The sequence below is a fragment of the Lonchura striata genome, chromosome 2 (genome assembly GCF_050655825.1).
Source record: "Lonchura striata isolate lonStrDom1 chromosome 2, ASM5065582v1, whole genome shotgun sequence".
Taxonomy (NCBI): Eukaryota; Metazoa; Chordata; class Aves; order Passeriformes; family Estrildidae; genus Lonchura; species Lonchura striata.
The window spans coordinates 113,812,899-113,838,654 of NC_140704.1; the positions used below are offsets into that span (position 1 = coordinate 113,812,899).

General features: G+C 41.1%; 1 protein-coding gene across 2 annotated transcripts in view; it reads right to left on the minus strand.

Annotated features, from left to right (window-relative positions):
• Positions 1-18,156: 18,156 nt before the first annotated feature.
• The window catches only part of GAREM1 (GRB2 associated regulator of MAPK1 subtype 1), a 101,187-nt gene continuing 93,587 nt past the window's right edge, over positions 18,157-25,756 (minus strand). For both annotated transcript variants that reach the window (XM_021525726.3, XM_085572061.1), the window contains one exon: positions 18,157-23,654. In XM_021525726.3, the coding sequence (XP_021381401.1) occupies positions 22,742-23,654 (913 nt within the window). In that variant the 3' untranslated portion in view covers positions 18,157-22,741. The remainder of the gene's footprint in view (positions 23,655-25,756) is intronic.

Sequence of the window (25,756 nt, forward strand, 5' to 3'; positions counted from 1 at the left end):
GAAATACATTGTGTGACATGGCTGCCTTATCCTTCAAGTCTACCTAAACATGAAGAAAACATGAAAATGGCATCCTGAATTTCAGTCAACACAGGAAAGTCCAAGTTTGCTATACTATCATTGCATAGTTATCTATAATAAAGGGGATTTGGACCCAGCAGTTCTCAGTCCTGCTGCAGCTGTCAGTCAGTAGTGTGAGAGTTTGTAAAGTGTGGGAGCATCTGGTTCATTATGTTATTTGATTGTGATCTACTCACCATAAAAGAAATAACAAGTAATGAGGAAAGTAATAAATGAATCTCACAGACACACATTAATGAGGAAGTCACAGTAGAGATAATAATGAGGATCCAGAATGCTTCAGCCACTGATTGATGGTCCATTAGAGGAACTACTCAGGCAGAACCCTCAAGAATGTCAACCTGAACAATTATAGGAAGGGGAAAATATGATTAACATTAGTGTTGTGGAAAAGTTGAGGCTGCTTGAGATACAGGCTATCAGAAAAGGCTTGTAGATTTATGTAAAAATTACTATGGTGTGTTTAGAGGAAGAATCAAAAGATCCAAAGAAAAGTGAGGGAAAATGAGGCCAGAAACTGGAAAGATCCACCTGTAAAAGAGAGCCAGATGCCAATGGCCAGAGGAGACCACAGTTCTTAGGGTGCATGGATCTAGATACTAGCACATGGAGGGACTTGCATGGAAGGGTCTGTGTGCCAGGAACTGGAGGGACTGTGGGCCACAGGGCTGTGTACCAGCAACTGGAGGGACTGGTATGTGTCTTTTGCATGTGTCTTGAAAGGTCCAGGTGCCAGCAGCAGCTGGAGGGATCAGGTTGTGTGTTGATGTGTAAGAGGTCTAAGTGGAGAAATCTGTGTGTTAATATTTCTTCAGTGAATTTAATCCTCTGTGTGTGTGTGTGTGTGTGTGTGTGTGTGTGTGCGTGTGTGCGTGTGTGCATAATTCCCTAGCAAACTTCAAGCTGGACTAGCTAGTGAGTTGGAAGAAACATTTCCACATCTGGATGACTCAAACATCACACTGCCCTTCCTGGCAAGAAGAAAGTGAGTTGTATACCAGTTGTACTGCCAGAACTTCCAAGCATGGATATTTAACAGATTTAGAAGCCATGCTAACATTTAACGGGACTGTGCATGTTTGAGTGTGTTTCTGGATGTGGAGAATGAGGGCACACATTTTTTTAACCAGAGAACCAGCATTCTGATTTCCTGGAGGGGAGGAAGAGAACAGGGCTTTGTGCCCTTCTCTGAGTTTGGGTAGCATTACAGAGGGGTTGTGCAGCCCGTGCTGCTCTGTGTGTGTGTGCAGCAGCCTGCACCACCAGCCACTTCAGGGACCCCTGTGTGTGTGTCAGTGTGTCTTGGGCACAACCTTGCTGCCAGCCAGACCCTGGGAGCAGCAGCCAAATCCTTAGGACTGGGATGCAGAGATCACCTGGGACTATTCCTGGCTGGACATGTTGGCTGGGGAGCTGGATCCTGGGTCTGGGGGATTCAGTGGCTTCCTTGAAGCCCTGACAAATAGAGCTACAATTCAGTAGGATTTAGAGAAATAAATAAGCATGGAAATAAAAGGGCCAGAGGAAGCAAAACGTCCCTCCCTGAGGACACTTAGCAGAAGGAGATGGCAACCACCATGGGCACAAATCATCACATTTGTGGTGTTTTGCAGGGGGGGCTGTGAGACAGGAGTGCCTGTAATGGAAATGTCAGGTCACACCAGATGGTTGGTAGACTGGTATGTGAATGTGTTCACATTTAAAGGTCAGCAGCTACTTTGATTGCCTGGGATGGGTGTTAATGATTTTAACATTTGTCATGCAATTTGCCCTAACTCTGGGCAAGAGCAGTTCAAATGTATGGAAATTTGATGAGGGAGCAAGTCTTCCTCTGAATGCTACTGCACAGCACAAAGCAACAAATGTGTATTCTTCTGTATCAACGCTATATATGTAGTCCTTCTCTGATTCATATTCTCTGAAATGTAGTTGTATTTAAAGCATTCATAGCTGGATTTATTAGCTTTTGTTGGAATCCAAAGATTCATGAAAACAGCCAGACAAAATTAACAAAGATTTGTCAGAGCTAACAAACATCCTGGATAGGAAAATACCCTACTATAGCTGTCTTAAAATAACTTTCCTATTTCTACATGTCTTCATCAGCAGTTTTCATGCAAATAATCCTCCAAATGTGCCTTCAATTAAGATATGCACATAGATTTACATGGAGTTAAGAAGACACAAATGAGACTGTTCATAAATTCAACCCTGGCTACAATCCTTAACATTATAAACTGCAAGCATTTCATATTTTCAAATGTGAAGTACCAGATTTATGACAGTAGAGATAATTTATATTTTTAAAATCCACATTACATGAGATACTTACCTGTACTTTTATTAGAAGAGAGCTTAAAACAGAGAGCAGTATTGCAATACAATTTCAATACATTGTGGAAGATACAAATTCCATAGGGTATATCCTGAAATGTTAAACTTTCATTGGAAAAAATCTTAAGCTTCTGCATATTCATTTAAAACAGGAATGAATGAAGAGCATGATTTAAAACTGAATCTCCCAGTGAATGTGAACAATTCACTTCCGTAGAGCCAAAAGAGAGGTTTTTTTAAATGTCCTTAACTGATCTAAAAATACTCAAGAGGATTAATTCTTTCCAATTTTACAATGCAGAAAAATTACTCAGGAAATGCAGAATGAGATTCAATATTATACTGTATTCTTAAAAAGCTCTAGCAAAAAATGACTTGATCTTAATTTTGGAGAGGTACATTTTACACATTTACACATACTATGGATACTTATCCCATGTCAGATACTGTATTGGCTGGTCAGAGAGCTCTACATGGGCTTGCAGCCTTGGTGTTTACCTTACTTTCCTAGAGCAGATATATCCACAGAAAGTTTTATTAAAAATCTTTACTATTCTTTACTAAAGGTCTCTCTGTAAAATCACTGAGATACTAATGTGATCGTAAACACCACCAGTGTTAAATCTGCAGCAATCCATTTATCTTTCCTGTTCTCAGACTGTAGTGACTCAGGTTGATTTGCAACAAGGATTTACTCTGCCCACATGCCTGCTCAGGCACATTCCACTCTCTACACACCAGGACTAGTGTGAAAACCCTATTACTGTGTTCCCACAATATGCAGTACAGAGGTTTGGGCTGTGAAAATTGACTCCTTGGGTTGCCTGCCCTGCTCCTGTTCCTCATTCAAGAGCATCTCTAGCAAAGACCCAGACCTAAGTGAATGTTTTCTTCTCTGCTCCTCCTTTTGTGGGCTCCAGATTTGCTGTAGATCTGGCACAGTGTACGTGCACATCGTATCCAGAACTGTGTGCATGACTCATTCCCCACTACTGAGTCTATCAGGGATAACATCATGCGCTTAAAAATAAACTAACTCCAAAATTCAAGTCACTGGCTTAGGTGTGGAATAATAAAGAAAGAAAAAAACCAACATGTGGGTCATTGTTCTGGGTACTTCTTGGTCTTTCTACAAGAATCTCAGCACCTTTAATCCTGCTACCTACTATCTATGCTAAACAGCATATGAAGCCTCCTGTTCCTGATACAGGCAAACCAACTCACTGCTATTTGCATCACACAGAGTAGCTCTGCTCAGTTTAGCTTTTGCACAAGTAGCAAATTACTGAGTCATAATGTCTCAGTCTGGCTGGCACAGCATTGTCTAAATGCAAAAAAGGGCCACCCACGCCAGGCAGACACGGTCCCAGGGTGAAGGGCAGGAGTCATGACTTGTTGTTTTCTTTAGGTACAATTCAGAACAGAGAAGTAGATTTTTTCCTTTTTATTTTCTCCACAGGTCTCTTTATCCACTGATATTAGAGCTCAGGGTCTTTTCCTAAGACATAGGTGCCATCAGCTGAACTACCTTTGCCTCTGATAAATATGATCTTAATTTAAATAGCATTTTCAAACTATCTTTGGGGCTGGTAGTACAGACAGTTATGTCTCAAAAGGAGAAGATAACCAACAATTATTGCTTAGAGACTTTTGTAATATTGACACAGTAATGGCAAAACACCTGTATTTTGCTCTGTGTTATGAAATTATGAAGAAATACATGGTGATGTAATTTTCCCACTTATTTCAATGACATATATTCTAATTTATTGCAAAAGAAAACTCTAAAGTTGAGATTTAATGATTTGTTTCATGCAAGAAGATAATGAAATTTTGCAGCAGACAGATTCCCTGTGATTGCTTTCTTTGTCTTCTCCCTCTTCTAAGCACCAACAGAAATAACTGGGAAAAAACAATGACCACAACAACTCAGACTGATTACTACTTACACCAGATGCACTCTAACTGGTATCATAAAGGCTTCAGGCAAGTTTATATTTGAGTTCTTTTGCTCATAAATTCCTAAACTTCTACTGGAGATGACAAGTTCCATGCTTGATCTATGCCTTTGACTTCACCTACTGTGAAAACAAAATAGCATCGAAGAAGTTTAACTGGAATGTCAAGAACTTAAAAGAGCAAAACCAAACCTCATGGTTTCCCAAGGTTGCAATGTTTAAACCTACAATACATAAACATGGTCACTCTTCCAATTCAATACTCATGGGAAAAAAGACCTGTGTGCTCCTTATGAGATTTGAATCTTATCTCTAAACCATTTGATGGAATACTTTGATTAACTTCTTAATGATAGCCTTTCTACTTCACAGTTACTAATACGTAACTAGAACCAGCCACTTTCTTCTGCTAGAGCTCTGTGTATATGCACTTGCCCTTGATTTTTTATTTTAATTCCATTTGGATCTACAAAGTCTATTCCACAAAACCCAGATCAAAACTTCCCAGAGGTACATCTCCCTCTTAATCTCTACTTTCCCCCACACCCCACTATACTTCACATCATGTTGTGAGCACTGGGCTTTGCAGGCAGCTTTCACTCATGTAAATTATATTTGCTTGTTCAAAACAGAACATTATCAATTACATAAAAGTATAATTGCAACTCCTGTTTTGCTTGTTAAGAAAGCTATTATTTTATTGAGCTTGGTAGCTATTAAGTTATTTATTAAAATTTGTTTATTAACTGTGGAAGGAGTCTCTATTGCTCCTTAGAAGAGTCAGGTTTCATTCTGGCAGCTACTGTCATGCTTTCATCACCAGAAAAGATTTGTCAGTGTAAGCTGGAGGTAAGGAGAGAAAAAGAAAATTAAATGGTTGCCTTGACCAAAAGAAAAATGACCATACCTAAGCCTTAACATGTGTGATTGGGAAGAATGGGAAAAGAAAAGCTGCTGGGAAAACATAGTATGAATTTTCTTAAGGGGAAAAAGTTCTAAGGAAAAGAAAGAAACTTAAATTGAGATAGTGAATATCTGCTGTGGGCCACTGCATGATAGTCTGTCTACAGGCCTTGTCTCCCAGGCAGATTCCTCCTGCCCAGCAGCCCACCCGTTTGCTCTGCTTTTCACAGGTTGCTAGCTCACAGCAAGATCAATTGCCACTACGTGTGTCCTTTTTAAACTATTTCCATCAGCTTACAGCAATGCCTATGTCTCTCAGAAGTGAGACCTCCAGCTGCCCAAATCCCAGGGCACCAAAGCCTCTTTAGGCAACTCTCTCCCTTGGGAAGGTCTGGGAAGCTGACAGCCAGGGAAATGCAGAGCTGGCATAAGTATCACACAAAACAGATTTAGCCACTGGGAACTGGAAGACTGAGGAGAAACCTGAAAATGTAACCCTTTCCATGGACAAAGCCAGTGGTAGTACTTTGGTGTGCCAGCTCTGCTGTGTCCCTGTGGAGGGCTCATCCCTGCATAAGGTGCAGCTGGGAGCAATAAATAAAAGTGGTTCTTACCTTGCAGGATTTGCTGGAGGAACCGGTGGAAACTGGATCTCAGTTTCACATAGACACTGAAGACTGGATTTTGTCTGCTCTTGGGACTTGGGAGGGAAGCCACCATTCCACATCCAGTACCCCTTGCCAGGAAGCCAGTCTAGCCCTTCCCAGCACCCTGCCCCACACTGGCTTCCCTGGCCAGGTCCTTATAAAGTCGCATGGTGGGAGCGACTCCAAATCAGTTTGATTAACATCAAACTTCCCCCACTGGCAGCAGCCTGTCCATGGAAGATCTGAAGAGCTGTTGGGCAGCCACTTTTCTCTCACAAGTGTATCCTGAGCTTTGGAAGAAATTTGAATTTCTGAGAAATACAGATATTCACAGATGCATTCATTTTGAGTGCAGTCCCAGCAGCCTCTAAGACACTTTTGAAGTGAAATGTGGGCAAAGGAGAAAAAGAGGTTTATTTACTTTTTTTTCCCTGGAGATTAAAATGAGAAAGTCACTCCACCCTTTGTGCTAAGAAAGTAATAAAAATGCTTTTCTTTACTCCATATTAATACCTGGGTGCCTAGATCCAGTTGTTCTACTTGTTTTCCTAAAAACAAGTCATCTGGGCTTCCACTTGGCTTGATTTATGCCCATACTGCACAAACCACTTTGCAGGGGTGTCAGATTGCTCTGAGACTGGCTGTGGTCAGGTTCACTTGTGTATTTGCTCTCTCACTTATTTCCCACAACACTTCAATGATCTGGAGGACTAGAATAGGCTGGGTTAAAATAACTTTTTTTTCTTTTCCATTCCAGAAATATTCTTCAACTATAAAACACTTTCCTACTTCTTATTAGGTGTCATCAAAACTGTTTTGAGGCTCTGTTACTGAAGCCTTCATGGGCTGGGGTGCAGGAGCTCAGGTACAATGGGTGCTGGCCGATGCTCATGTGGGTGCAGTGTGCAGCCCCTTGCACCACAAGAGGGTTTTAAAACTCAGAAGATGGAAAGTTTGATATCTTTGATATGCAAGGCTGAGCATCAGTTTTTTAATCAGCAGTTACAGCTGCTATCAACTGCCTTCCTGGCAACCCCCTGCTGATGGTGGAAGTGGTTTAGGGAATGTTTCTCAACACAAAGATCACCTCTTAAAGGGCAAAGCAGGCACTTTGCCATTTTCCAACCTTTTGTGCACTGATTTTAGAGCAATGGGAAAAACCAAATAGCCTAATAAGCAGTAGAGAAATCCTGACCTTTCTTTGCTACCATTTTATTCGGCATACATGCAAATGATTAAACTGTGCTGAATAACTGGTGCAGAAGTACACGACTCGCCTTAGTTTATTAAACAGGAATGCAGGAAACCCTCCTCATCCACCACTTTGTCTTTTGTCACAAGAGGTGCTGAAAGCACTTGAAATTTCAGTAGCTACTGGTGAAGTAAAAATATTTTTTGGACATCTCTCTTAAAGGTCACACTGTAAGACATAGCAGAGCACTGGATCCCAAGGGTCTGGATCATCTCAGATGGAACCACACATTAGCAGGATTAACTTGCGAAAGATCTTTTCCCAACTGTAGAAAGGTTTATTTGTCTATAAACCTCAGACTTCAGCGATATCTAAGAGCACAGCAACTCCATATAAATTCACAAAAAAAAAAAGCATGTAGGGAAGGGAAATGTGGATCCCAGAAGCCAGAGTCCTGACTCCTCTCCATGGATGTGCAAAAGAAAGGGCAGGAGAAGAATTATGTTCTGGAGGATGCAGGTCCAGGGCTCTGAACTGGATGTTAGGGATAGTCACTAAATATTTACTTATGGTGTTGGGCTAATTGCCCCAGTACACTAGAATCTTGATACTTCCAATCTCTGGGAGGAATGAAATTGAATGAGAGGAATGGCCAAGCACTTATAAAGTAGTTTTACAATTAATTACCAAAATACTTCTGGGAAATGGGAAATCAGTTTCCTCATTTATTGGAAAGAGTTAAATCAGTACTATTAGGAGGCTTAAGTAAGGGCACAGAATAAATTGCTGTCGAATCAGATTGAGGAAAGGCAACCCAGCAGCGCCTGTTTGCTGGTCTGACATTTTGCTGCCCCAGTGGTGTCATTTAATCGAGCAGTCACAACCAGAGAATTGCCACTTGAGGGGAGCAAACCTGGGACCTAAGACAGGGCTTGCTGCTCTGCCACAGCCACAATCATTGACAAGACACTCCTTTCCTCTTGGCCCCCAAAATCCCACAGTTGTTAGACAACAGACCTCAACAGCTGGATGAAGCAGGTGGCACCAAGAGTACCAGAAGTCCCTCATGATGGGTCAGGGGATGCTAACCCTGATCTTGCTAAATCCAAGGAAGTGTGGGGCTGTGGTGTCAAAAGGTGCAGCTTTCCAGGCACCTGAATGACATTTACAGCCAACTTTTATGCGCTGCCACTTGTTCTTCATGGTAAATACTTTTTATTCAGTGTTTTCTAAGCTCCTTCACTGTGAAAAGAGGAAGATGCCTTTGACAGTGTTCAAGGTATGTTGGGAAGTGTCAAAGCTTTTCGTGTTTTCAAGTAATGAAGATCAAAACCTACAAAGTTTAAAACATTCACTTAAACCTTGTAAATACCTTGAAACATCTTTACTACATATTTATTTACTCCTTTTATTTCATCAATTATTAAAAAACACAGCTTCCATATAAATGTCATAAATGTCCCATCTGCTTCAGCTTACCAGGAGAAAATTGTAAGCAAATCAAATAAATATTTTTCATTATTCCATGTACAGGAGCCTGCCACACTTCACAAGGATCTCCAAAAGCAGAGGTCCAGGCAATGGGAAGAAGACAAATCATTAGAGAAACATGTGCTCAAGCCTTAAAGAAGTTCCCAAAGTTGAAAAGTTCTGGTTATGGAATTTTAATTTGCCTTCCCCCCCCCCCCCCCCCAGCATTTTCTCTCTAGAATGCTCTTGAGTTCTTGCAAATATGGAAATCTTGAAACACTAATTAGCTTCTAAACGCCTTAATTACTTGTAAGGTTATACCAACAATATTGGTGTGTATTGTGATTGCAATTTTCATTTCAGTTTCACCCTAAAAGGAAAAGAAACAGAAGCTGGCATTTCTAAGTTCAAGACTGTTAAAAATTATATAAAATAACTAAAACTGTTTTCTTAAGGAAAAGTTGGTATTACTACAGTATTATTGCATACCTAACAGTTCTCTAGACAATAGTACAACACAGGTGGGTACTAAACACATCCTCAGAAATTCTACTTTTTCAATAAATGAGATAGAAATGCTCAAAATGTACTTTTCTTTAATTAGAGTTATAAATATTTAAAATTTTAAACTTAAGATCTCATTCTGTATGTCAAAGAAGCTTGCCTATGTCCCACCTAGCTTTGCATTTCATTAAGGGACCAGTTTCTGGTTTTATTAAAGCTTTAACAGACAGTCTTTTGGATTACAAAGCACAGGTAGATCCATTAGCATGTCATTGAGTGCCATTAGACACCTGCTTTGAACTTCCATGGCTCCATGTATGCCACATTTGGGTACCCAGCCAGGCAATGCAGGTGCTGAGCAAGTGATTTGGACAAGGGGTTATTGGCCAACAGATCCCACCTGTACTGACATGGTTAAAATGCCACAGCAGGGTCCTGTGCAGGAAGATTTTCAAGTTGCCCTCTTGAGGAGAGAAACTATACACCCAAAATATTTGGCATGGATTATTGTTTTAGGCTATTCTATTTTTTTAAAGCAAGTTATCAAACATTTGATTGAAACTCTGCAGAGAAACAAAGAGCTTGATTTTTGTAAGGAAGTTGACATCTCCGCCAGGAGCTGTTCTGGAGCAGGTTAGAATCTGCAGCTAATGTAACTTAATTATGGGTACTGAAAACAAAGCATTTAGGAATGAAGTCACAACTGAGCAGCCACTGTGACTACAAGTGACAGAAGTAGAATAGTTCCATCAACTTTGGAGATAACGTGAAGCCCATTCGTGAAATCAGTGGGTGTCTCGCCCGAATGAGCAGCACAGGATTAGACTCGATTGCGCATCATGCCAGCACTAGTTAGAAACATAGAACAGATGTCAAGTAAATAGGGAAGTGTGGGACAAAACAGAAATAATTGTAAAAATGTGCCCAAGGATAAAATAAATTGATCCTAAGACACTAACAAACATTCTTGTATAAGGCAAAATGAGTCTTTGTACTGGGTTGGCTTTTATTTTCTTGCTAATATTGCATAACAGAACTACACTGGCATGATGAGGAGGGGGGATAATAAAATAACTTATCAATGCGCTATTAACTCTACAAGCTCTTATCTAATAATAAGATATTGATGTCTCCTTTAATGCATGCCCCATTGTTGAGAACATTCTCATTACCCTGCAGTAGCATACAAAAAATGGCTTTTTTAATATACTCATGGCCGTGAACATTTGGTGCTAAAGGCTTGCTTAAATGGTCAAAGATACGCTATTTAAGAAACAGCAAACACTTACATTGCACATTACCAACATTAAATGCAATCTCATTATCTATTAGCCAGCATTAGTGCAATTTATATCTTACTTTGGTTTGAGTTTTGCAGAATTTCATGATCTTTGACATATCATCAGTTGAGAATGTGGGTGCTATTTCTTTGCTCATCAGTTTGATATTATTAGGAAGCATTATCGTCCTGGGTATTTTCTTGCAGATGCAGAGAAATGTCATGAGATTAACTATTAAATAAATACTTGACCATTGTTTTACACAATACAAAAAAGAATTCAAAGAAATCATTAAGTTTATGCATTTTATTATGGCTCGGCAAGTGAAATCCACACTGCGAGAGGATTCAATGAAGTTCCAACATCAGCCTCTGCAAAGAGGGTTCATGGAAGAGGAGAGACACAACAAGGGGCATCAAGTTGTTACTGGGGAGGGCTCAGGGCTAGGTAATGGGAGGAAATTTGTCAAAGAGGAGATGGCATTAGGTGGAAAGGGTTGCTGTCAGCTCCAGTGGCAGCTTAGCAGCCATCTCCAACAGCTATAGAGAGCAGCCAGCAGCGACTGGCACAGGCCAGGCCAGCCCCTGGCTCTGAAGATGGATCATTCTCAGTACTGGAAGCATGCTGAGAAGAAATTTTTTACTGTTTGGTAAATGCCAGTCCCTGCCATGGGGCACCAAATTCCTCTCAAGCCAGTGCTGATGGCAGCCTCTCCTGCTGCCATGCCCGTCTATGCAGTTTTATGACTGCTTATTCTTCCTGCACACTGGCCAAAAGAAATTGATTTTTTGTAAATACCTTCCACAGGATACTGTAATATTGTAAGCAGACAATTTGCTCTTGAGACATAGGGTATTTGGATTTTTCCCCCACTGAGGAGGAAGAGGATGGATGGCAACTCCGGCAGCTACAAATTGGTGCGTTGAGGAAAGGAGAATGCAACGGTTCACAAGTTGTCCGTATTTTTGTTCCAATGCCTGCTTCAACCTGAGCTGCAGCCAATGCCTTAAAGGTATGTGAGAACACAAGGATCTGAGGAGAGATCTACCTGGACATGCCTGCTCTCCAGTGAGGGACAGCAGCTCCCCACGGCAGCCACAGGACCAGACCAGGCAGTGGGCACCCAGCGAGATCAGTGCTACCAGCAGAGCAGGGGGAAATGCTGTATTAATTCTTGCCATTAATACTTTCTGGGTAAGAAAACCCAACAACCAGTGCATATTGCCTTTTATACAGTTGAGAGACAAAACACAGACCAAGTTACAACAAAGCTTAAATCCAAAATAATTACATTTTGTCACAATTCCTTCCACACAGTCCAAGCTACCAAGGAAGCGAGATGCCAGCACCCAAGGAGAGACATGATTTGCTCCATGGCTCCTTTCAATCCCACTGCAAAAACTTCCAAATGTTTGAAACGGCAAGCAAGTAAATCTTTTAATGCTCTCCGAAAAGCAATCAGCTCACTGAATGCATCATTCAGCAGCCTCTAATATAAAATAATTAAACCATGAAAAGCTGCTGCAGTAATCTTACTTAAAAATCCTAAATTCCTTTACATTTTGAGGATCTGATGGCACTGACTCCCAGTCAGACACATAGAGGCAGGGCAGAGACCGCGGGAGCTTCTCACAGCCTGAACAACCTCTTCCACTCCTTGAGCAGAGGCAGCTTAACTTTATGAAGATTTGTTGTTGCAGCACAACTACCCAAGAGATACAGCTAAATCCACATTCATTTCATTTCCAGCCAAATTATATTTTGATGCAGGTCACTAGAAGCTAATCTTTCATCTCTGGTTTTCATACATGAAAACAACACGGAAAAGATTTTCAGATTAAGCAGCATTTATCATACTAAATAGAATTAAATCAAATGGAAAATTGCATAAAGAAACTCAGTTAAAACAATTAAATTAAAAAGCCTTTTACCTGTTTGAATGTAATCTTTGATTTTCTCAGAACAGGAGAGAACCTTATTATTAAGCAAACTTAAAAGGGATCCTGGATTACACCTTTCCCCACTTCCTTGAACTCTCTTGAACTGTCAGTCTGTCTTCATGAGCAGACTTTGCTTCTATCTGTCAGGCAAGTTCACTTGCTTGTTCTCACATGCCAGAAAAACTTGAGTTTTCAGTATTGCAGGAGCACTTAAGCTGTATAATAAGCAGCATATGAGTATTTTATTTGTGAATTTTTTATTAGTTACATGCATATATGGACAGACACACAGGTGCATACACACATCTGCATTCAGTAACATATAACACAGCTTCAGCAAAAACCTGAGCTCACTGGAAGCTAGCCTGCATTTAAAAACTTTTTATTGATGCTCTGACAGCTCCCATCTGAATAGCAAAGCTTTCTAGGAGAAACCTATTTAAAATGATCTCACAAGTATTTCAGCTTTACTGAAGAAATTATAATTCTTTTTTTTTCTCAAAAAACCTCCAAGACTTACATTACATCAATTAAAAATACATTTATTTTCTTGGCTTATGGCAAAAGGGAGAGCAATAAGCAGTTGCTGTTTTGGAACAGCTCTCTGGAAAGAATTTTTCTGATATATAAAACAGGCTTAAGATACTTGATAATGCCTTGGGTCAAATTTTTGCTGATGAACATTACCTTAGTTTCTTGGCTGGAATCCCCTCTGGCTTCTAAAAATCCAATTTCATTTCAAAGCAAATTTTGTCTTAGAAATAAATTCAGAAAACAGTGCAATAAAGTTGGTTTCATACAGAACTTGAGAAATGCTAAGATTTGGGGTCCAAGGCAACATTTTCTTTGTTCCTTGGTATTTGACACTTTTCCTTTAGATCCCTATGAATGAGGTGGTGCAAACTGCATCCCTTGTCAATTGGGAGGGTTTTTTTAACCAGCCAGAAACAAGCATCCCCTAATTCCAAGTGCTCCACATGTTATTGCATGAATGTCAAACTCTGTGAGTACCAACAGAAAGTTGTAACACCTTAGAAAAGCATCCAAGGACAAAAATACCAGAGGCAGAGTCACATGCTGTTTACAAATACAACATACTGTCACTGTTTTAGTGGTGGCACTAGGGTATTTGAATGCTTCTGTTGCTATAACCTAGATTTTTGCTTAGCACTTCTGAACAAAATTCAGCATAAGCCACAGGTAAAATTTTGCATTTTAGCATGAGACTTCAAAACTCATTAATGAAGACAGTGACTTTTAAGTACAAAATAAACACTACTGTCTCTGAAAGCCCCTGAGATGTAAATCATTAGAGGTGGGGAAAGCAGTCACAAAAATCATTCTGGTGTTTCCTGTTCCCATTCCTTTGCCATGCCCTTTGCTTGGGGCTGCTGCAAGGGAGGTGATGCCAGGCTGCAACCTCAGGCTGAGGTGCTGTGGCTTGATTACATTTGTTCCTTTCCTGTAGGTTGGTGCTTTGTGTTTGGAGATGAAAGGTGCAGTGTGACAGAGAGGCCTCTCTCCTTTAGAAACTGCTCCTCATGTCTGGTTTTTCACAGTTCAAACACAAGCTTTGAAAAAGATTTCGAAGCTGCATCTTGGATATGGAAATTAATGGCTTTGGGCAGGTTCATCATTAGGTCTAAAATTTCAAGCTTAAGATTAAGAACCTGCTTATGCTTTGCCTTTCTCTGCTTTTTTAAACAGCAGTGGAGTATTTTATAAGCATTACTTATATGTAGATATCATTGTAATTGATTAATTCAGGATTTGCAGGCATGGTGGAAGCCAGATCCACTGCAGTGGAAGCTCAGGGGTTAAAGATCTCAGAGGAGTAGGGGGGGTGCAGAGAGCAGCAGCAGATAAGGAAAAGGATGAAGTTTGCCTGGACATGGCAGTAGGGGTCCACATGGGAACAGATTTGGGCAGCCACCCACCCCTGCAACCACACCATCACCTGTGGCCAGAGGCAACCAGTCAGGCTCTGAAGACCAAAAGGTAGCAAAGGAGCATGACAAAATGAAAGGATATGTTGGCTTGGGTTTTTAGGTGAAATTGGGAAACCTAGATTTGTACTGTTAATTGCTTTTTAAATCTATATGCTTATTATCCTTGGCCTGCCACATTCCTTCTGGAGGCTCAGTTTCCAAGTCCAAGTTTTTAGCATTGTACAAGGAGCTCAGATTGAATTGTATAAAATAAAAATGAACATTGTGGAACCTGTGAAATGTCACTTCATTTTTCAGTAAATCAACTGTAGCAGAGAAGAATCAGCAGAAGAAACAATATGGGATTTATTTTCTTTTTAATCAGGAAGGAAGAGTTATTGAAAGCCTTACTTGACAGGTAAAATAAAACTTTAAATATCATTGCCTTTTATCAGAGGACTCAGAAGAGAAAAATGTTTCAGCAATTGACAGTAAGGCAGGAGTAACTGCAGACCTACAAAGATGCAGAGGGAGCAGTGTGCCCATCCCTATTGGAGTTTCACTGATTTGTTATGAAAGGAGAAATTCCAGAGCCATGAAAATCAAACACCTCTCCAATTAAGACAGGCTGAGAGTTTTGGTTGTTTAGCCAGGAGAAGGCTCCAGGGTAACCTTAGTGCTGCCTTTTAACATATAAAGGTGGCTCACAGGAAAGATGGAGACAGGCTTTTTATCAGGGTCTGTAGCCAGAGGACAAAAGGCAGTGCTTTTAAACTGAGAGAGGGTAGATTAAGTTCAGACAGAAGGAAGAAATTTTTTATGATGGGACACTGGAACAAGTTGCCTGGAGAAGTTGTGGATCCCTTTAAGTGCACAAGGGCAGGCTGGAAGGGGCTTGGACCAGCTTTGTCTAGTGGAAGGCAGGGGGTTGGATGAGATGATCTTTAAATGTCCCTTCCAACCCAAATGATTCTATCATTCAATGAAATACTAATCCATTGCATTTTTTCCAGTCTTTTTCAAGGGATAAAAGCACCCATGTTTTTCAGGAGGAAACTGGAGGGCCAGTTACCAGGATGCCCAAGGCTTCTTTCATCAGAGGCAGAGGCTGCTATCTAGAACTAGCACTTAGGATAGTTTCTGGCTGTCATATGTTTCTCCCCTTTGCAGAGCTGCAGTTAAATAAATAAGATTAGCCAAGATATATGCAGCTTTTCTGCCAGACATTCTGCCAGGTCTTACGCTGCTGACCTACTACAGTTTCATCCTGCTTTGTCTTTGCACTAATCCACTGGAAACCCAGTCCTGGAGACCTGCTTCACAAGCTCTTGTGGGGTTGGCAGAGTCCTAGTGAGGTCCCTGAACCCATCCATCACGCACTGCAGCCCCTCCAGCAGGTTCCACTCTCAGTGGCCGTGTGCCAGTCTGACACTGTGTGGCACGTACAAGTACTACAGCTACTGCTGCCACACACAGCCAGGGGACACGTCCCTCCACTTCACTAACAGCTCCTTAGGCTTGGCACCTTAGAAATGTTTTTTCCTTGTCCTAAAAAAATGTCTATATTTTTTTCTCCTTTTATTCTTTTTCCTCCTACCCCAGATTCCCTGTGAGGAGTGGTTTTCATTTATTCCAAGCGTGTTTGGCAAGATATTCCTATTGTCCCGCCCAGGAGTAAAGGGCATTTTGAGGTCTCATTGAGCAATAAATAAATATTTGAGTTATATTTCTGTCGTCTCATTGTGGTGGCCTGGTTACCCATCTTGAGCTTTCCACCTTTGGAATCTGATGGAGAGAATGGTAAGAAGACACCTACTTCTCAAAGCCACTCTTCACGGCAGCTCTCCATTATGCTGAGTAAGAAAGAGTAGAAATTATTTATCCTAGGGGGGAAGGAGAAATGCTGGATCCAGGCAACTGAGTAAAAATATAAATCCTGCCAGCTTTCAACAAAAATTGATCTTCATTGAGTGAGACAATTACTGGAAAGAGAAAATAGTTCTATATACAGAATACAATTAATAGTGAGTTTTTATGGAACTACCAGAGTCCTGTTCCAACAGTCGCCCATACAGGCAGAGGTAGTAGTCAGTAAGGGATGCCAAGGGAAGCCCTAAAAATAATGCTGCCAGAGAAGTGAGGCTGCTAGGGAAATGGTACAGCAGCACTGGGGGCCTAAGCAAAATCACCAAGGGCAAACTGCCCAAGCAGGACTGATTTTATGTTCATTCTGCAATGGCAAATCCCTTCATGTGCTCACGGCACAGAAAAAGGGAAGAACATGGGAGCTTCACCCAGGTTTGCAGCTTTGAGTCAGTCAGTGCACAGGACAAAGTGGTTACATGTGACGTGTGCATCTGGTGACATAAAATGTGTTTATACCTGGGCAGCAGAGCGTGGTGTAGAGTGCCCCAAGCTAGTGACGACCTGAGCTAGCGCAGTCCTCTGCAACCAAGGACTTCAGGGATTAATCAGCGGCAACGCGAGACAGGATGTCAGGCTCTGTCAGCACCCCAGGTCCCACAGCAGCTTAAGGAGAGGAGCCTTAGCGAGAGGGAGGACAGGGGATATACACACCTAACAGACCAGGAAAGATTGTAGTGCACAGAGAGGAGGAGCGTGTCCAAGAGCATTAAGGTTCCACTTTCCAAAGAGAAGAGAGCTGTGGTTTCAGGTCCCAACCCTGCCTCTATTCTTTATTCATGTTTATAGGTAGCCATGGTGACTAATCAGGAGATTTATGTCAGGCTTGGTGACTGCTATACATAATATATATATAAAAATAATATGCCTGCTTGTTTAGAACAGCACCTTCCTTACAGGGAGATGAACATTTTTTGATTTGGGCTACAGCCCTTCACTCCCCCTGCATGCAGTAAATGATATCCTGTATCCTGCAGATATTTTTGCTCAGGCTGGACCCAATTGACTGGAGCATTCAAAAAATTAAATATTTTTCTTTTCCTTATTAGGAGAGGGGAGCAGAGATGTGCCCTAAACAGACCTGCTCATGGTGAATCAGACTTTTATTAACTTGTGAAAGCAATCTGCTTCTCTCTGTCCCTCCCCTCACCTCGCTGTGATACACATCCTGCATCCAGACACATTTCATTCCTCCCCAACCTTGTGAAGGTTGGAGGCAAGTAAACCCCAACTGCCTCAATCCAATGGCAACTACAGTGTCAGATTCTGCCTGCTTTATGTCTCATAAACATGTATTAATGATTCCTTCCATAGACCCTTCCACAACTACTGTTGTGCTGTAGTAAACTTTCTTTTGGCCTGGTATCAGCGAAAGAAGCTTCAGCCCAAAGGAACCTGGTGCAGCAGCAACTTCGCTGCATAACACCTTGATGGTTGTAGATTTGACATTTCCCTCCATCGCCAGTATGGAAGGAAGTGAGAACAGACAACGTGCAACCTTACAGCATTGTTTTGTCTCTAATTTCCTCCCCATCCAATAAATGCCTCAAAAACTTTCTGCAATACAGGAATATTTGCGCATGGCCTTGCACTTAAAAGCATATCCCAATTATAATGGAATGCTTTCCTCCAAAGCAAAGATAATAGGGCTTGGGAAAATAATATTTTAGATGAACATCTGCTAGAGACTGGCAAGCTGTCTGGCAACAAATTCTTTGGGGAAACAGCTCGATACTCTTGCTGAAGGGGAGCAAGTGAGATTACAAGACAGGAAAAAGTAACATGTCTTGAAAGGTTAAATGCAAAACCTGATTACTCCTCTCAATTATCCCAATCTTACTTTGTGAAAGTAACTATTTGAGAACTGCTTATTTCCAAATTATACTGAGATGAGCAAGAGGATAAGTCAGTGAAATTACTCAATGAAAACCAACCCTTTTATATAATACATGCAACCCAACCAATTTAGTACAACAAATTCTGTACGCATTTGAAGTATCATGAAAATAGTGTCTTTAATATACAGTTTATATACTTACAATACGCAGTTTAAATTTGTTCATATACATTACAGGGATATTTATTTGCACCTGGTTTAAATAACAATCTGCCTCCAGCCTTTTACACAAAAGCCCAAAACAGCACAGAATTCCACAAAACCCATGCTTCGTTTTATAACGGAAATGTACTAAGCCAAAGTTTTGGGGCTTTTTCTTTTTTTATTTTTCCCAAGTGTTATTTTTTTGACATACCCGAAGTGAATCTAAAGAGCTAAGAACAAACATATTTTTAATACAATTCAGAAGATTGTCCAAGTCAAGAGAATCACTCTGCAGATTTTCACACTGAAAATTTGGTTATTACACACAAAAATTGTGAAGTCTGAATAACTCCTGGACTACCAGGAGTTTAAGACATAACAAAATGGAGAGTCATTTATTGCTAGGTCTCAACAAGGGGCCTTAATTTCCCCACTGCCCTGCCATCTCTATAAATAAAAAGGACGATCCCTCTCGCTTATTAGGATTTCATCTGTACCTTCAGGTTTGCATACAGGAATGCTGCAATTTCAAAGCTTCAGAAAGAGGAGCCAGGAGAGCTGTGCTAAGCCGTAGTCCTCGCACAGGGCTGGTGTTTGGCTGTTAAGTACCACGGTGTGACCCCCTGCCTGGCCTGCAGGCAGGACTTGGCTCGCCTGTGTTACAGGCAGGAAACCCACTGGGAAGCACACAAGAGGCTGGTGCCAGCACAATTTGTTTTGTGGGGGGACAACCAAGAAGTTGATTCAAGATGAAAAGATCAGAGAAAACAACTCTTTATAGACAGGTTTGAAACACCTTTTTCAGGTGTTCAGAGTATTTTCAGGCAGCTTTGCTGTTTACACTGTTTCTCTTGAAGCTGTTGTTGTGGAACAAAATTCTTCTAAGTGGCAAGTAAACCCGTTCTATTAGAAAATACACAGCAATACACAGTAAATTCTAATCCTTGCTTCTAGCTGAAAAGAACACTTCAAAATGTATTTCCCTTCTAATTTTGGATGGACCAAATGTTTTCCATCTAAGTTTCTAGCTGTAGGCAATTTTTACAATATGGCAAGAATAAGAATGCAAACATGCACTTTGAGTTGCTGTCAACACAGCTTTGGTTAGCCAGGCAGGCAGCAAGACAAAGAATCATCATCCTAGGCACAATGAACATTTGAAAGAAACTAGCATTTCCCCTCAAGTTTCCTCTCCATCCCTTCCCTGCCCAATGTGGTGTCCACTCCAGGAAAGCCTCCATGCCAGAATCCAGCTTTTATTGCTGAAGGCAGCATCAGTCCTTGAACCAGCACATAACAGTTGCATAGAAAGGATGTGTTTCCTGGTGCAGGACAGAGAGACAGCTCCATACAGAATGACATGACATGTTTTTTGCTACTAAAACCCCCAGACAAACAAAAACCCCAAGGACAACACACAGCTCAGACACCGGTAACCAAGTAAGCACCACAGGCCTTACATTTATTTAATCTGAGGGAAGAAATCCAAGGTTAGGACTGGCGTATTTTAGTGGACTGCCTTAAAAATATAAGTGATTTTAGGCCCACTCTGGCACAATGCTCAATAGTTACAGCTCTCAGGCTTCAAAGACAATCAACACAACTTCCATCAACATGGCTGGACTCCGCTACTGTCCAAAACCAGATTGGTTTTCCCCACTGCTGACATCCGTGCTGTGCTTGGGAGTTGCCATAGCCTGGCTACCTACTGAAAGGTACCCCTTTCCATAACCTAGGATCCAAAGGCTGAGCTACAACATTCCATACACCCAGTTTGCTCATCACTCTTCTGATTTCACCAGAGCAGACACTTCACTCCAGCTTGAGTACCACAGCAGGCAGATCGACACTGGAGCCATATAATTCACAGAACACAAATGTTAGGAACATCTAAATCCCCCAAAATGGCTTGGAAAGTGAAGGTGATGAGTGGCTAAGGGCAAAAGAAAATGTTAAATGCTAATATATTATGCATAAAAGTAAGTAAGCAGTGCCAAGCAGAACGAGACAACTGGAAGGCCATCAATAGCAAATCTGCAGTTAGAGGTTTTAGCTGTAATTTGGCACACAGGCTCAGCTTCTTCAATCAATGCACATTTCTAGGCCTTTCTGTGGGCTAGTTCTATTTTGGTTTATGCACATGGGATGTTAGTGCAGCATGGTCATGAATGCAAATTCCACCAGTCTCTTTGCAGGAATAACCACTTGAAGCAGGTAAGCAGAGATAATAAAATAGGTGTGAATCCACAGTCAAAGAAAATTTCTTTCTCAGGGATGTTAATATTCTGGGGGGTGTTAGCAATATTTAATGTTAATATTACCAAGACTGCAGTATTATTTTTTGGGGGTTTTTTTTATCTAGAATTAACAAGCCGAGCAAAACAATGGCAAGTACCTGACATTAAAGATTAGGCCCTTTCATATATGAACACTCATTTGACAGTGAGGTTTAAAAGGCCATTGGTTTCAACTTGCATGTGGTTGACCAACAAACATACACCTCTGAACAATATCTGAATTTGATCTACCCTTATTTAAAGCTAAAATATTTTAGAATGCTAATTCAAAAGCATTTGGAAAAAGCTATTGATCTGTTGCTTAAAGTCAATATATTATGAAAAACAGGATTATAAACTCCTGGGGTTTTTTCTGTTGAGATATTTGTTGGCTCTATAGTACCCACAACAACTGGGCTTTTCTTTCTAGTTGGGAACTGGTGGTTTGCATTACTGGAAGACAAATAATGGATCTTGGCTTCGGCAAGGTGACATGACATGAAATGTCCCAACAACAGAAAGCTCTCTTTGCTAATAAATTCTTTTTAATGAGTCAACATGGTTGAGAAAACAGGCAAACCTAGCCTTTTTGTCTCTGCTCTGTATGTTCTCTTGATGCTCCCAACTACATGCCCTACAATGGAGATATTTTTAATACATCAAAAAGGTAAGCAAGGCAGGTGATGGTTTTCTCCTGGCCAGGGCTCTGCTCAGCAGTAAGTGAAGATGAAATTGCTCTAGCATTCCTAGCCCTGATCACCTGAGGATCCTGGGCATGCACACTTGCTGAGGAGGAAGGGTTAACACAGACTGTTTCTTAAGGATCTCCACAAATCCTCAAATCCAGTATACAAAGGCAGGGGCGATCCTGGGGTTATTTAGACACATTTCAAAGAGCTCTGTCTGCTACAAGAAATCCACAAAGGACTACCAAAAGTTAATGCTATTCCTAGCCTTTTGAGCAGTTAAATTTAAGAGGTCTCTAGGGGCAGACTAATGCCCACCTACCATTTCTGCCTCCCTTTTAACTGCTACTTCCATGTGACATCTATTGCAGTGAGTTTTTGCAGCTGGGCAACTGAATTAGCACATGCTTTGATGTTACAGCACCCCCCACTTTGCCACCCACATCCTCCTAGCCCACTGCAAACAAGACAGGTGAACTGAAAAGATCACAAGCATTTCCTGTGGCATGGCCCAAAACCTCCCTCAGCTCATTCTCAGCAGCATGCCACGCTTTGTTTCCGATCCCTCCCACTTTGCCAGCACTTTATTTCAAAGGCATGACACAGGAGCACTGTCACCTTCCTATACAGGTCTGACCACAGGAAGAGGAGAGCAGCCCAAGCGCTTTTCCAGACAATGAGAGCAGCAGCACAAGAAACACAAGGAGTTGTTACCTTTCACCACAGCACGGCTCCTGCAAGGGCTGTGCTAGCAGGCTGCTGCAGCATGCAGGATTTGCTGAGAAAAGAGCCTGTACACTGAACTGCTTTTCCCATGAGAAAGCTGCACGACCAGAAGTCATGCTATTTACTCCAGTCATCCGACTACAAAAGCAACTTTTGAAATCTACAGGTCATAAACTTTTAATTGGCCAGGGCAGAGTGGCTCAGTAGAAAATCCCCCTTCTCCCTCCCCTCTGGGCAACGAGCTAAGCATGACTCTTGGTTTAAAAACATTTAACTCTTTTTGCTCAAAGTAACATGGAAAATGCATCCACATTACAGATAGTCAGGAAGATACAGTTCATAAAAATAATGTTGCAAGAATAGTGTATTAGTGGCACTTCACAGCAATTCTTAACATTTTCAGATGTAGTGTCAAAACCAATGCTTTTGTATATCTGCAAGTCACAGCATGTTGCCAAATATTATGTGAACAGAAATAATCCCATAAGAAATACCTTTTTTTGCAGTTAACACAAAACTGTAAACTGGATTGGTGTGTGCCTTTCAGCATCAAATTGTTCAGTAATAAATACGACTAAGTCATAACAGACTGTGGAGTCAAAGTTCCCTTAGTGTCCTGTTTTTAGCAGCTGTTGAATGTTCAGGAATGCACAAAGGCACACCTCTGCAGATTCTCTACCATTATTATTGACATAGAAAAAAAAGTCCATTCACCACTGAAAAATGTTTATCTGCATAGTAAGAATTTTTCTACTACTATTTACAAGAAGGATTTTTAGTGCAAAAAAACAGGAAGTGACATATTAGCTCAAATGTATCAAGTATACAGTTTCACTAAAAAACTAGCCAGCATCACATCTTGGGCCTCCAGCCATTAATGAACTGTAGTATTTTCTTAACCTGCAATTTGCTTAGCTTGAAGTCTTCTGATAGGATTTCTTCTGTAAGCTGAACCAGTAAATTGCCATCAATCTTCTCTGTGACAAAAAATGATATGACGTCTTCTGACAGACCAATAAACCTCAATGATTTAGACACTTCCTCTATAGAGAGTCCAGAAAGGTCTGTGGGTGGCTGCCAGGGGGAGCCATCCCCACAAGACCTTGGTGCTAACTGGAGATGGAGGGGAGATGAGAAGGGGTAAGACCCAGAGAATGTATCCTGCATGCCCTTTTTAGCCAGATACTGATCTTCCAAGACGACTGCAGAGCCAGCTTTTGATTCCTCCTCAGCACCATCTATTTTCAGTGGCAAGGGACACATGTCTGTAACTGTCTTATCTTCACTTGACTTCGGTGCCCGAGGAGGTAAGGCAGGACACGAATGGCTCTGCTTTGTGTTGCTGACTCCCAGAGTTTTCTCATCAGTGCAGTCTAGAGAGTAACTTGCTGACTTTGGACAGCTGGAGATGGTGTTTGTGAGCTCTGCTGGAGTCAGCGGGGAGTACCCTGTTGGGAGCTCACATCCATCGAAGTCAAAAGTCAAAGGTGCTGGACAATTTCTCTTTGGCGTACCTGGGGTCTTCTGTCTGGGGTAACTGTAGCTCCTGCTTGGATCAAGGAGGAAATCACTCCTATTCAGGCCTTCAGCAGTTCCTGAAAAATGGTTTGGCCAAGATAACCTCGAAGGCAGAGCTTCAGCTGAGGGGCTTCCCAAAGGCATTGTGCTCTCAGGCTCTTTGGATTCAGTTTTCATCATGTTACACGGGTAGCAGGAAACAGGTGTGCTCTCAGTTAGGTTGGTGTTGTCGCTTTCTGTGACATTACTTGAGGAACAAAACAGAAAAGATGTTGTTAGTAAGAGAAAAATTGGCATTTCAAGAAACTCATAAATCATCTGATAGAAGGTGATCATCACAAGGAAAGAATCTTCTTTCCTCCGGCAGAACTTTTCACATTTGAATTAACATATTTGAATTAATGTATTGAGAGTTCCTTCACCCCTTCTACAAGCCTGACAAGATGCTGATATACCCAAAAGCCCCATGTCTTGTTTTTTCAAGGTCATAAAAAAGTTGATGCCTCAATTCAGTTCTGTGTTACCTCACAAATCCTCAGTTTTTCACTGCTGAATTTCTGAGGGATATCACCATGGATAAGAAACAGTCTCACATACACTAGAAGATGTTCTAATCCAGCACTTTTATATATATATATATATATATATATATATATATATATATACCACAGATGTGTCATGCAAAAGCTCATATGAGGACAGGTCACCACTGCCCTAGGCCATGTGAACCAGTGCAGAGTACAGAGACAACAGAGTGAGTTAATGCTCACTGCCAAAGGAAGAGTTTTATCTGGAAGGGTAAGCAGACCTGGCTGCATGTGCTTTAAGCTTACTCAGAGTAACTTTTTGGTGTATCTGGATCTTTAACAAGCTTTGATGTTAAACACTTGCTCTTCAAAGGCACCTAAAGAAAGTTACCCTGGATCCACTTCAGGGGGTGAACTAAGCTCAGCCTGTCCAAGGGAACTGATGGTTTATATCCAGGTGTTCCCAAGAGACAGAGATGACAATCAAAGGGCACAATCTGTTATAAAAAGCAAATGTTTGCTGATTTTATGCCACTTTCTAAAAGAAAATCTGAAAGATTGCGCTGATCTTTGGAATTTTGGGCAATTAAACTAGAACACTAAAACATAATTAGCAGACTTATAAAATCCTTACTCAACACAACAGACAAAAAAACAGTTGAAAAAAATGTTTTAATGACTTGCCTCTCTCTCTGAAAACTAACTACTCAAGTAAAAACTCAGTAGTCACCCCATGACAGCTCAGTGAACAGTGCTTGAGAATGGATCAAGCTATCAAAATGGATCAATGGAGCTATCAAAAAACCAGCACAGTTTTCAATGGATTGACACAAAATTACTTCTCTGTGTGCTTACAGTGGATCAGAGAGGCAAATCTGGACTCGCCTAGATTAAATACAAAGTGCAGATGTGTAAAACCAGCCCTAATCTGCATTGCTGGAAAATCTCTGTCCCAACAAATGCAGTTTCCCTCTTTCTAACCATCTCTCAGTCTCCATTCTGTGCCTTCCAAACTTTTCCTCTGTTTATGTCACTAATACAAGTCTGGCAGGTAAAGCAGCTAGATGTTTTCAATATGAGACAAGGAGTTTTGCCCCCTCAACAGGGATACACCATCAACTAGTTATTTCTGGTTGCTTAAAGGCCGACTGGTGTATTGCACACAGTGAAAATCATTTTTCAAAAACCAAGTCATCAAGCTGAGAAAACAGTCAGTGAGGTGTTTTAAACAACATGCAGAACAACTGTTCTCCAATTCCATACTGGAACTGGAACATTTATTGAGTTCAAAGATTAATGGAATTTCTGAAAACTGATGAAGTAACATTTTAACATTTTCAAAGTGCTTCCTCACTTGGCCTCCACTAAAATGAACTGCCTGGGACTCAGTGTGAAAGGATGCAAGACAAGCCTCAAATACAGCTGAAATCAGGTATCAGGCATTTTTAGAGGCAGATAAGGACAAATCATATTAACATTGTTTCTGTTTAAAATACTGTCTGCAGCCCTTCATATCCAGAAAACAAGTTTATTGATACAAATGGCAAAGCAATCTGGTTATTCCACATAATGGCAATTTTCTAGTAGCTTCCTCTGCAACACCAGGTCAGCTCTACCAAAACGGAGACGTCTGGTCTGGACCCAGCTAGAGATGAATTTCATGCAAATACTGTGAAAGTCAAGGCAAATCATACAATCACAGAATTATTTAGGTTGGAAAACACCTCTAAGATCATCAATCCAACCATTAATCCAGCACTGCCAAGTCCACACTAAATCATGTCCCCAAGTGACACATCTACACTTTTTTTGAACACTTCCA